We start from the raw sequence: 12,576 nt of genomic DNA, 5'->3' as shown, positions 1-12,576 counted from the left end.
TTGTGCATTTAAAATAATAATAATATATATAATACTTGAGCGAGAGTTTGAAGTTAACAAAAAAATGCACTTTAGGAAATTGGAAATAATGTATATAAAGCCAGAGAGAAAATACTATGCAAAACAGAATAAATTTGTAAATAAATAAAATTTATTCATACTATGTTCTGAGGAATAGAACATATAAATTTGAATACGAAAGAGCCACAAAAAGTTTGAATTAAAATTGAACTCAAATTGAATTTGAAAGTGAAGAAAAGAAGGTGGGAAAATAAAAAAAGAAAAAGGAACTATAACATTCCTGGGCCGCTCGGGTGCAATTTGGCCCAACTTCCGCGCCAACCCTAATCCCCCTCACCCGCATGGGCTGGGTTGTGGCCCAACTGCTCTCTCGCGCGCACCGTTCGTCCCCCCCCCCTCACTGACGGCTTGGGCCCACTGTCCAGTAGCTCGCGCTCGACGCAATCTGCTACCATGTTCATCGTCTCCATCGAACCGGGCAGGCGCGCACCTGACGCCGCGAATTCCGCGCAGGGACCGAGTCCCTCGCTCGCGCAACGACTGTCGTGATACGCGCACTACTTCGGGGTACAAATACCTGGTGCGCTCGTCTCTGCCGCAAACCAGGGGAGGCCAGCCGCTGGAGTTGCCCGCCGCCGTGGGAAGCTCCAATTCACCGCTGTTGAACCGTCTGTTTTGGGTCGGAAGCCTTATCCTGGTCCCGGGGAACCGTTCCAGTGCGTCGCGGGGGGTGAGCGTGGTGCTTGGAGTGCCAGAATTGCTCGTCGTAGTCTGCGCGCCACCGTGGACCGCAAGACTTCGTGGCCAGCACTCTGCGCTTCACGGCTGACTCTAGGTACTCCCTCGGACCACTCGATTCTACTTAAGTTGCGTCTAGCGGTCTTCAGGGCGGAGATAGTGGACGAGGGTCACCAGGGGGCCATGCACCGGCGGGACCAACGCCATGGTCGCGTGCTCTGTCGTCTCGCGATACCAGGAGGTGGAAGAGCCTTGGTTTATCGTCCGATAATCATCAGGCGGCCAGGATAGAACATGGGGGATACCTCTTCGGATTTTATCGTGGGTCGTTGGATGCGATCGGACGGACCCGAACCGACCTCAGTTCTTTAAATTCGTGTCGTTGGATTCCGATCCGTGGGTCACGGATGAATACCGGTTCGCGGATCCGGGATCTAATCTGCCCCTTTAATCTCGGATCGGACAGCCGATATCGCTTCTTACCCTTTCGGCCGGCTGATCTTGCAAATAAACCCCTCTGTGTTAGGAAAAATAACCCGCCGCCCTCGCGGGAGTAGGCTGAGTCTGGTATATTTTACAGAATAAACCCCGACCTTCTCTGTATTAGTGCGCCCAGTCCAGAAATTAAAGAAAATAGGAAAATGAGATTTAGAAATTGATTTTGAGTATAAAAATAATTGTAAAACTTGTATAATCCATAGAAAATTCATATCAAGTCCAAATTAATCCATTCCAGTTCCTATAATTTTGTAATAATATTGTTTATCATTTTGTGTCACTGTTTTAACATAAAAGCCATATTAAAATTGATATCCTAATTAATCTTGTACAAAGCACATAGAATCTTCAGAAATTCATAACTTAAAATCTACAACTTCAAAATTAATGATTCATGTTCCTAGAATCTTATTTTAATGTGTGGATTATTAATATGTATTTTACATATATGTTTGGTGTAATGTTAATTTTGCATATACCATGTTTGTTGTATTGCTACGACTAGCAGTGAGGTCACGAGTCACCTGAAGATCATCCTGGTACCTGGCATCTCAAGTCCCAGGCAAGTTGTGCCCTTGATCACTTCTTTTTACCCAGTCATGTTCTAATTAATCATAATGATCTGCATAGGTTAATTTTGATGGGACCCAATAGGTTACCCCAGTTTGATTATCTTTATACCTTGATTACCACCACACTTTTTGGGTAGTACCTGCTATTGCTTTATGTGGTTATGGGTATGGAGATACATTTTATTCATGATTATACTTTTATTATCAGTTGTTATTTACTGTTCATGATAAGATCATTATGTTAATTGGAACATGGAGAACCACCCGGGAAAACAGTGCTACCACAAGGGTTTATGGACGCCCTTGGCTGATTAATTAGGAAAGCTAGTGGAGGACTACCTTACCCGAAAGGGGCAAGGGCAGTAGGGGAGTGGTCAGTGTAGGGAGGTCCTTGGTTGATTTTGCTGCGATGGCGGTCAGGCAAGAACCCTGCATTGGAGCTTCCTATAAACTGTAGCGGGTTTTCTGAAGCTAGTGGAACTTTGTAAAGGCCTCGTAGTGTTACCCTGCCTCGCCTCCTCGGTAGAGGTGTATGGGAAGTCGCGATCCCTTGGCAGATGGGTAACATGACTTGTGGGTAAAGATGCGCAACCTCTGCAGAGTGTAAAACTGGTATACTAGCCGTGCTCACGGTCATGAGCAGCTCGGACACTCACATGATTAAATTATGGAACTTAAACTCAATTTGTCATATGCATTGCATCGCAGGTGAGGTTGTTACTTTTGTTCTACTACTTAATTGGGTTGGTATTTACTTATACTTAGTAATTGCTAATAAAATTTTGACCAACTTTAAAAGCAATGCTCAGCTCTAACCATCCTCTTTGGTAAGCCTTACACTTCACATGAGCTCCCACCTTTGGTGAGTTCATGCACATTATTCCCCACAACTTGTTGAGCAATGAACGTATGTGAGCTCACTCTTGCTGTCTCACACCCCCCACAGGTCAAGAACAGGTACCGCAGGATGAGGCGCAAGAAGGATGTTGTGGCGAGTTCGTGAGAGGTCTAGGCCGTCGTCTCCCAGTCAACTTTGGGTTGCTGGACCGTTGTCTCCTTATAATGTAATTATTCATTTATTTTGTATAGAACTCCAATTATATAGTAATGATGTGACATTCGATCCTATGCCATGATTCATCATATGTGTGAGACTTGGTCCCAGCACACCTGGTGATTATGTTCGCGCCCGGGTCTTGGTGCCCCGAAATCCGGGTGTGACAGAAGTGGTATCAGAGGAATGTTGACTGTAGGACGAAACCTAGATAGAACTGGACAATCATTATCTACTTACCTTTGCTACTCTGATTCTTTTATAAACTTCTCTTAATCTTTTCTCATCTATTTCCGCTTTACTCTGATTATTCTTACATTTCCTTCTAAAGACAAATGTGGATTTCACACTTTGAAATCCTGTACCTAAAGTGACTTTAGGAATAGGAGACCTACTCTTAGGAACAAAAACAAAACTATTTTTATAGGTGTCTATGTGCTTGAATGTTTGTTCTTATGATACTTGCCTAATTTGGATCTTTGATTGAGTGTGATGAGTTGTGGAGGAATGTCCACAATTACATCTGCATATACATATAAACATAAATAGAATTCATAAGATAACTAAACAACTTAGATTATCTATTTCATATAGATCCCTCTTATCTTAAAAGATTCTCTCTTATTTTACTAGATCCATCTTATCTTACAATATTCTTTCTTATCTCAGTAGATCCATCTTATCTTAAAAGATACCCCCTCACCTTAATAGATTCATCTTATCTTGAAAAGATGTAATCTTATCCTAATAGATCTAATTGACCTCATATCTTAACCGATCTAAACTAGATTCCATCTAATCTAATATGATCCAATCAAAAGTAAGTTATTAACAGGTTAGTTAATCTGGTGATATGGGTTAGACTTTGCTTCAACAAACATAACCTAACCTAAATTAATATCTTATACCAACTCATCCACAAACAACAATATAACCTACATCACACGCTGCCTAGTCCATTTGTTTCAAAAGCAAAATACAACTCTGTTCAAACCTACCTACCTCGTGTACCCCGGATATCCTAACTATATGTCCTTAACTCGGATGGCAACTCCAAGAAGAAAGGCCAAAGAAGACCAACCACATCAAAGAGGATAAACATCAACTCAAGTCTTCAAAGATCATGTTGAATCGCCAGCAGAATCAAGATCCACAGTTCTAGATGAAGTCTTTCCTTATTATACTCTTCCTTGCCACAACCTATACTTGCCATAATCATACCTCATCTGACCTAATAGATGGCTAGACATATGTCTATATTTTCCAAATCATCTACTAGCTAGTATAAAAAAACATGAAACAAAACTTTTGATTCCTAAAAACCAAACTGGTTGCATCCCTTTTCTACAAATCTCGAGGACGAGATTATTTTTAAGGGGGTAGGATTTGTAATACCCAAATTTGTAAAAGCATAAGAACTAAGATTATTCTCCCTATATGTGTTGCCTTTACTCATTGGTACATGTGAATAACCACATTGAAAAGTGAATAATTAACAAGTGGCACATAAACAACTTATGCATCATGTTGGGTCTTATTTGTTTGTGCATTTAAAATAATAATAATATATATAATACTTGAGTGAGAGTTTGAAGTTAACAAAAAAATGCACTTTAGGAAATTGGAAATAATGTATATAAAGCCAGAGAGAAAATACTATGCAAAACAGAATAAATTTGTAAATAAATAAAATTTATTCATACTATGTTCAGAGGAATAGAACATATAAATTTGAATACAAAAGAGCCACAAAAAGTTTGAATTAAAATTGAACTCAAATTGAATTTGAAAGTGAAGAAAAGAAGGTGGGAAAATAAAAAAAAGAAAAATGAACTATAACATTCCTGGGCCGCTCGGGTGCAATTTGGCCCAACTTCCGCGCCAACCCTAATCCCCCTCACCCGCATGGGCTGGGTTGCGGCCCAACTGCTCTCTCGCGCGCACCGTTCGTTTCCCCCCTCACTGACGGCTTGGGCCCACTGTCCAGTAGCTCGCGCTCGACGCAATCCGCTACCCTGTTCATCGTCTCCATCGAACCGGGCAGGCGCGCACCTGACGCCGCGAATTCCGCGCAGGGACCGAGTCCCTCGCTCGCGCAACGACTGCCGTGATACGCGCACTACTTCGGGGTACAAATACCTGGCGCGATCGTCTCTGCCTCAAACCAGGGGAGGCCAGCCGCTGGAGTTGCCCGCCGCTGTGGGAAGCTCCAATTCACCGCTGTTGAACCGTTCGTTTTGGGTCGGAAGCCTTATCCTGGTCCCGGGGAACCGTTCCAGTGCGTCGCGGGGGGGGGGGGGTGAGCGTGGTGCTTGGAGTGCCGAAATTGCTCGTCGTAGTCTGCGCGCCACCGTGGACCGCAAGACTTCGTGGCCAGCACTCTGCGCTTCACGGCTGACTCTAGGTACTCCCTCGGACCACTCGATTCTACTTAAGTTGCGTTTAGCGGTCTTCAGGGCGGATATAGTGGACGAGGGTCACCAGGGGGCCATGCACCGGCGGGACCAACGCCATGGTCGCGTGCTCCGTCGTCTCACGATACCAGGAGGTGGAAGAGCCTTGGTTTATCGTCCGATAATCATCGGGCGGCCAGGATAGAACATGGGGGATACCTCTTCGGATTTTATCGTGGGTCGTTGGATGCGATCGGACGGACCCGAACCGACCTCAGTTCTTTAAATTCGCGCCGTTGGATTCCGGTCCGTGGGTCACGGATGAATACCGGTTCGCGGATCTAGGATCTAATCTGCCCCTTTAATCTCGGATCGGACAGCCGATATCGCTTCTTACCCTTTCGGCCGGCTGATCTTGCAAATAAACCCCTCTGTGTTAGGAAAAATAACCCGCCGTCCTCGCGGGAGCAGGCTGAGTCTGGTGTATTTTACAGAATAAACCCCGACCTTCTTTGTATTAGTGCGCCCAGTCCAGAAATTAAAGAAAATAGGAAAATGAGATTTAGAAATTGATTTTGAGTATAAAAATAATTGTAAAACTTGTATAATCCATAGAAAATTCATATCAAGTCCAAATTAATCCATTCCAGTTCCTATAATTTTGTAATAATATTGTTTATCATTTTGTGTCACTGTTTTAACATAAAAGCCATATTAAAATTGATATCCTAATTAATCTTGTACAAAGCACATAGAATCTTCGGAAATTCATAACTTAAAATCTACAACTTCAAAATTAATGATTCATGTTCCTAGAATCTTATTTTAATATGTGGATTATTAATATGTATTTTACATATATGTTTGGTGTAATGTTAATTTTGCATATACCATGTTTGTTGTATTGCTATGACTAGCAGTGAGGTCACGAGTCACCTGAAGATCATCCCGGTACCTGGCATCTCAAGTCACAGGCAAGTTGTGCCCTTGATCACTTCTTTTTACCCAGTCATGTTCTAATTAATCATAATGATCTGCATAGGTTAATTTTGATGGGACCCAATAGGTTACCCCAGTTTGATTATCTTTATACCTTGATTACCACCACACTTTTTGGGTAGTACCTGCTATTGCTTTATGTGGTTAGGGGTATGGAGATACATTTTATTCATGATTATACTTTTATTATCAGTTGTTATTTACTGTTCATGATAAGATCATTATGTTAATTGGAACATGGAGAACCACCCGGGAAAACAGTGCTACCACAAGGGTTTATGGACGCCCTTTGCTGATTAATTAGGAAAGCTAGTGGAGGACTACCTTACCCGAAAGGGGCAAGGGGAGTAGGGGAGTGGTCAGTGTAGGGAGGTCCTTGGTTGATTTTGCTGCGATGGCGGTCAGGCAAGAACCCTGCATTGGAGCTTCCTATAAACTGTAGCGGGTTTTCTGAAGCTAGTGGAACTTTGTAAAGGCCTCGTAGTGTTACCCTGCCTCGCCTCCTCGGTAGAGGTGTATGGGAAGTCGCGATCCCTTGGCAGATGGGTAACATGACTTGTGGGTAAAGATGCGCAACCTCTGCAGAGTGTAAAACTGGTATACTAGTCGTGCTCACGGTCATGAGCAGCTCGGACACTCACATGATTAAATTATGGAACTTAAACTCAATTTGTCATATGCATTGCATCGCAGGTGAGGTTGTTACTTTTGTTCTACTACTTAATTGGGTTGGTATTTACTTATACTTAGTAATTGCTAATAAAATTTTGACCAACTTTAAAAGCAGTGCTCAGCTCTAACCATCCTCTTTGGTAAGCCTTACACTTCACATGAGCTCCCACCTTTGGCGAGTTCATGCACATTATTCTCCATAACTTGTTGAGCGATGAACGTATGTGAGCTCACTCTTGCTGTCTCACACCCCCCACAGGTCAAGAACAGGTACCGCAGGATAAGGCGCAAGAAGGATGCTGTGGCGAGTTCGTGAGAGGTCTAGGCCGCCGTCTCCCAGTCAACTTTGGGTTGATGGACCGTTGTCTCCTTATAATGTAATTATTCATTTATTTTTTATAGAACTCCAATTATATAGTAATGATGTGACATTCGATCCTGTGCCATGATTCATCATATGTGTGAGACTTGGTCCCAGCACACCTAGTGATTATATTCGCGCCCGGGTCTTGGTGCCCCAAAATCCGGGTGTGACATCTGCGATGATGTCGCCACGCCAGGGACAGAGACAGGCATGACAACAGGCACTACCACCAGCGCAGATGAGTGAAGCCTGTAGCTAATCTGTATCATATATATCCTTTTGCTGAAGAAGCATACACCTGACGCCTTCGATCTAATAACATAGAAGCAACCCTGTTATATATATTTCCTGAAGTTCCGATGTTTCCTTACCTTCCAATATATTTTTGCAGCACTGCTCCAAAATCCATGGTAGGCAGTGGCTTGTCACATCTGGTCCATGAATGACTGAGCACTATCTGTGTTTTATGACTGCCTTTCTCTCATCTGCAACTCCTCATTTCTCTCATGCATGCACATGCATGAGAAATTTCACATCTTGTCACATCTGTAATTCGCCTATTTCTTGACAGTAATGGCACTATCTGTAGGTTGTCGATGCATGCACATGCACAACCGCTATCCTCATTACCGTCAATCTCAACAGTTTCATCGTCGGAGACGGCCATCGACCCACGTCGGAGTCCTGGTTCCTCAACGGCTACAACAGGAATACAATATTAGGGTTAGCCGATTAGGGCATTTAGAGTTACATAGTAAAAGAGGTTAGGGTTAGGGTTACCTAATAAGCCGGAGCACCGAGATCTCCACAGACGACGTCGACCGATCGACCGTCGACGAACAACCGATCCGGCCACCCGGTTCCTCAACGGATTTGAATCTGGATCACAGTAGCCGTCGACGGCGTATGAGCTCGAGGGAGACGACGAGGTAGACGAGGATGATGCTGTGTCGTGTGCCAATGTCGGCCAGTGGACACCAATTGGTGTAGATGACACCGGAGGCGGAGAAGAAGATAGGAGTTACCGAGTTAAGGTTACGGATAGGAGTTACATGGTTCCACAAACGCGCAAATCCGTTGAGGATGGAGCGGGGGAGGATCGCCGACGATATATCTGAGCGGAGGTGGAGAGCCGGAGGTCGGAGAGAGGAGAGGGAGACCGAAGAGAGGACAGATCGCAGCGGAGGAGGAGAAACCGAGGGAGAAGGAGTTCGCGGCTGCGCGAGACTGCGAGAGGAAGGAGAGTTGTCTATGGACGAGGCGTTTATGGTTAAGCCCGCGGGCGCGACTTTGGCATATGGGGATATGGCGCTTGGCTGGGCCTGGCGCCTGGGCGTGCCAACCCAGTATACCGTGTTGGGCCTGGGTCGATACTATGGGCTGAGCTGGTGGCCTATGCACGACACAGTGTATGGGCTGGATCTGGTTCGGGCTGGGTCGTGCTTTTTAGTGCCGTGCCCGGGCTGGCTCACCGTGTTAGTGCTATATGGCCATCTATAGGGGAGAGCTTTCAGAGCAAGGCAAAGCGTCACAACCAAAGGATGGCAGTGGAATTCCCTGGAATAAACGCTCCTATTCCAGACAATGGTGACCAGTGGCTGTGGGGTAGCACCCCGCCCCAGCCTCAAGCCGCCACCACTCATCGGATTCGAGATAGAGTCATAGAGGACCTCCTGGCGCTGATCATTATTCATCGAGGTACCATTCCCACGATTATGGGCCTTTGAGCCCAGGCTTATGAGACCACACTCAGACAGGGAGTGGAGAAGTCCGCCTTGTTATGATAATCTCCTAGCAGACGGTGGTGCCTGGACCCCAGCAGGCAGTACCCGGGCCACTACAGCTCGAGCCTAGAGGCGACCGCAGTCATAGTTGGCATGCCTTAACGACTTGCTGCCCAAGAGAATGAGCACGGCGACGCAGACCAGCTTGGTGACCGGAGACGGCGAGCGCACCAGCAGCGCCCCCATGACGAAGGACTCGAGGGACAGCAGCGCCAGCCGCGGCCTCCTCTCCCTGACGTACTCCCCGATCGCCTCGCCGACCACCTTCTTCTCGCGCGCGTTGTCGCTGTCGTCCACGGCCGCCCGCGCCAGAGACCGCGCGAGCACGACGGCGTCCTCCAGCCCCGCCGAGCCGCCCTGGCCGATGAACGGGCCCATGGCGTGCATGGCGTCGCCGGCGACCGTCACGGCGCCCCTCTGGAAGCTGCCCAGGACGACCTCCCACGGCGGCCGGTACCAGAACTCCGTGACCAAGTTGAGGGACTCCGGGTCCGACCCGCGGACGATCTCGATGATCTCGCCGGGGCATTCTACGTCCTGCAGATCCTTCAGCGCGTGATCTCTCACTCGCTTCAGGTCCTTGATGACATCCGCTGGTAGTTCGTCCATTCATATATATGACACCGCCATCAGCCATGGATTTTTTTCTTTTTGTAGGCTAGCAGTGTAAGAAGATATAATAAGCATTTCTCTAGATAAATAAATCCCGTGCGTACGTGCCTGTGGGCTGTTTGGGCATCGTCACGAAGAAATGGACCAGATTGTCCGTGATGGTCAGCCTGCCGATGAAGAAGCCTCCAACGCGCAGGCGCAGGAACTCCGTGTCGAAGGAGTGGCCGTGCGGATACCAGGTGAAGCCCCGTAGCACCGGGCGCGGGATCGTCCTCACCGGAGACAGCCCAAGGTACCTGGCCACCGCGGAGTATGTGCCCTCGCACCCGATCAGGACCTGAAAGAGCTCGATTTCAGGCAGAGGATATATATATATATGATACTGTATGTATGACCATCGATTGCATGCAAGTTTAACCTTGGCCTTCATGGCAGTACCGTCCGCCATTGTCAGGACGGCGCCGTGACCGCCGCCGGGGTCCGCAGCGACGGCAGCGACGCGGCAGCCGAATCGGATCGCGCCTGCAGGGATGTCCTTGGCCAGTGCCTCGATCAGGTCCTTTCTGTTTAAGCATCGGAGCTCCATCCTTGCAGCAGCGCGCGAACAGGCAATCAGAAATCAACAAAGAAGGTTTGCATACAGGCACTCTGCTAGGTGCTAGCTTTGCATTTGCTCCTGGACTGACTGGAGTAAGTACTATACGTACTGACCTTACTGGAACCTTTTCCCGGCTCGTTTTGTCTCCCTGCTGCCACACGTCATGGTACCTGAAACCGTACGTTTTCCATTTAATCAATTTATTATAATACATATTTTGGGTTTTATTATTATTATAAATGAAGCAAAGCATGTAGTAATAATGTATACACGGTGATAAGCTGTGCAGTCTCTCTAAGCTCCGCGGCGACGCCAAGCTGCTCCAAAGCTCGCCATCCGTTGGCGTGCACGCCGATGCCCGCGCCGTCCGCTCGCAGGCTCCTGGACTTCTCCAACACAAGGCTAGGAATCCCTTTCCTGGTGGGTGCAAAAAGTAGCCGCCATTCAGCTCAACATCATATTCATATCGATCTCCCGTACGCCGCCCACGGTTTCGTTTGGCCACTGATATACGATACCGACTCTTCTGAAACTATACGTAGTATTTTCGATGAAAAAAATATAAAAGACAGTGACTAGTAACTGCTCCTACTGACTAGTAATAAGAAGTAATCGGTTTTTTAAGTTGTTACCCTTAATTTTACTGGTGTACTTATTTTTACTCTTACTTGTGTTTTTTCTCAGTTTTGTCCTTCTATACTATAGAGCAGAAAGACAAAACTGAAAAAAATCAGCTAAGGATAAAAACAAGGAAGTTGGCAAAACTAAGAATTTAAATAGCCCATAAATAATCGTAGTGTTGTTTATTTTCATCAGCAGCCAACGATGCTATACCTAGTAGTAGTGTGTAATAATTAATAGTTGATTCGAGTAACTAATAACGAGCAGGTGCAGATGAGCTCACCGGTGAAGAGCAAGAGCGGTGGCTAGGCCGCAGATGCCACCGCCGACGATGACGATGCCATGGGCCTCTGCCTCCGCCATGCCTACTACTTGCTTCTACTTGGTCCGTACGTCCTCCGTCGTCCGTCCGTGGGCGTCTACTCGATGTCTCGCTCGCTTTGCTTGCTTCCTCTCTTCCTTCCTTCGGCATCTACTTATGGACGAAGCAAAGCAATCCACTGCACTGCACTAGGACCATTCTCGACCGTAACCCCACTGCACGGCTGCATGCAACTCCACGTCGTCGTCACTGTTGAATGAATGAATGGAAACGAAACGGAAGCTGCGCAAGGCCCACCCAGCTCAGCTGCACGTTCGTTTGCAAGGGATAAATTCACCAAGTGGACCTAATATAATCTAGAGAGGGATTAAGTGAATCCTCCCTTTCACTCAATCGCCTTGGGGTTAATTTAATCCCTTTATATAGTTTAATCCCTGCCTTAAAAATCTATTCCGTACAGCTTCAGCCGGTGAATTGTGTTTCACTGTTGTTGCCTGCTATTGCCTAACATGTTTGAAGGGGTTCAGCTACCATGTGTCACGCCTCCCAGATCTTGTGTTTCAGCTGGTAATCATGAATTGTTCAGCCGGTGATCTTGTTTTTCATGCCTTTGAGCCGGTGATCATGTGTTTCAGCTGCCAATCTTCAGTAGCATGTTTGAACAGTGTGCAAAATAGTTCGAAGAATACTGTACACCAACAAACCTGTTGACCACCAAAAGTGGCGGACGGTACGGTCCTAGGGTCCGGACGGTCCGCGGCCCCTCTCGATGAGATTAACTCAGGTGATTATCCTTATCTCGTGCGTGGTTATCCATCTTAATCACGTGTGATTTGTTAGCTATCGCCTAGTAACGGGTCCAGACCTCCCCTATATATATATATATATATATATATATATATATATATACACACACACGAAGGGGTACGGTCGATTAAGAACCACCGAACACATTCCAATCGAATCTATCTACTTTATTTACCTTTCCTGCTCTAGGAGTAGATGTAGCGTAGTTCTAGTTGTAGCCTTCCGCATATCCACCTCCACTCTTGGGTGGCCTGCCGATCCCAAGACGATCCTAGGATCTTACCCCTTGCGGGGGCAAGATGTAATTGTCCACTCAAGATCTCTTCCTCGAATTGATCTCTTAATTCCTAGGCAACTCCACGTTGTCTGGGAACGTCCCTGGTGACCTGTCGATTCGGAGCGCTATAAGATATATATTCCAGCGAGAAGGAAGACGAACCTGCATGCGCCATCGTGGACCATCCGGTCCTGTACGCAGATCGTCCGGTGCGAAGCAGGGAAGGCGCCGCTCCTGCGCCCAG

General features: G+C 46.5%; 1 protein-coding gene across 3 annotated transcripts; it reads right to left on the bottom strand.

Moving 5' to 3' along the window:
* Positions 1–8,958: 8,958 nt before the first annotated feature.
* Positions 8,959–11,565, bottom strand: LOC100217292 (monooxygenase 1). Of its 3 annotated transcripts, NM_001143642.1 has the most exons (6): positions 11,210–11,361; positions 10,576–10,722; positions 10,419–10,475; positions 10,126–10,294; positions 9,816–10,044; positions 8,993–9,688 (listed from the first exon to the last, which is right to left on the bottom strand). In NM_001143642.1, exons 1-6 carry the CDS (start codon positions 11,287–11,289, stop codon positions 9,162–9,164), a joined length of 1,209 nt encoding a protein of 402 aa, NP_001137114.1. In that variant the 5' UTR covers positions 11,290–11,361; the 3' UTR covers positions 8,993–9,161. The 3 variants fall into 3 exon arrangements, with proteins under 3 accessions (XP_020408722.1, XP_035823664.1, NP_001137114.1); XM_020553133.3 differs by having other exon boundaries at positions 8,959–9,688; positions 9,816–10,294; positions 11,210–11,565; XM_035967771.1 differs by having other exon boundaries at positions 8,959–9,688; positions 10,126–10,475; positions 11,210–11,488.
* Positions 11,566–12,576: the final 1,011 nt, after the last annotated feature.

This window comes from Zea mays, chromosome 5, assembly GCF_902167145.1.
Source record: "Zea mays cultivar B73 chromosome 5, Zm-B73-REFERENCE-NAM-5.0, whole genome shotgun sequence".
Lineage (NCBI taxonomy): Eukaryota > Viridiplantae > Streptophyta > Magnoliopsida > Poales > Poaceae > Zea > Zea mays.
Note: the sequence above shows the minus strand (reverse complement) of the source record. Positions and strands in the feature narration are given on the sequence as shown.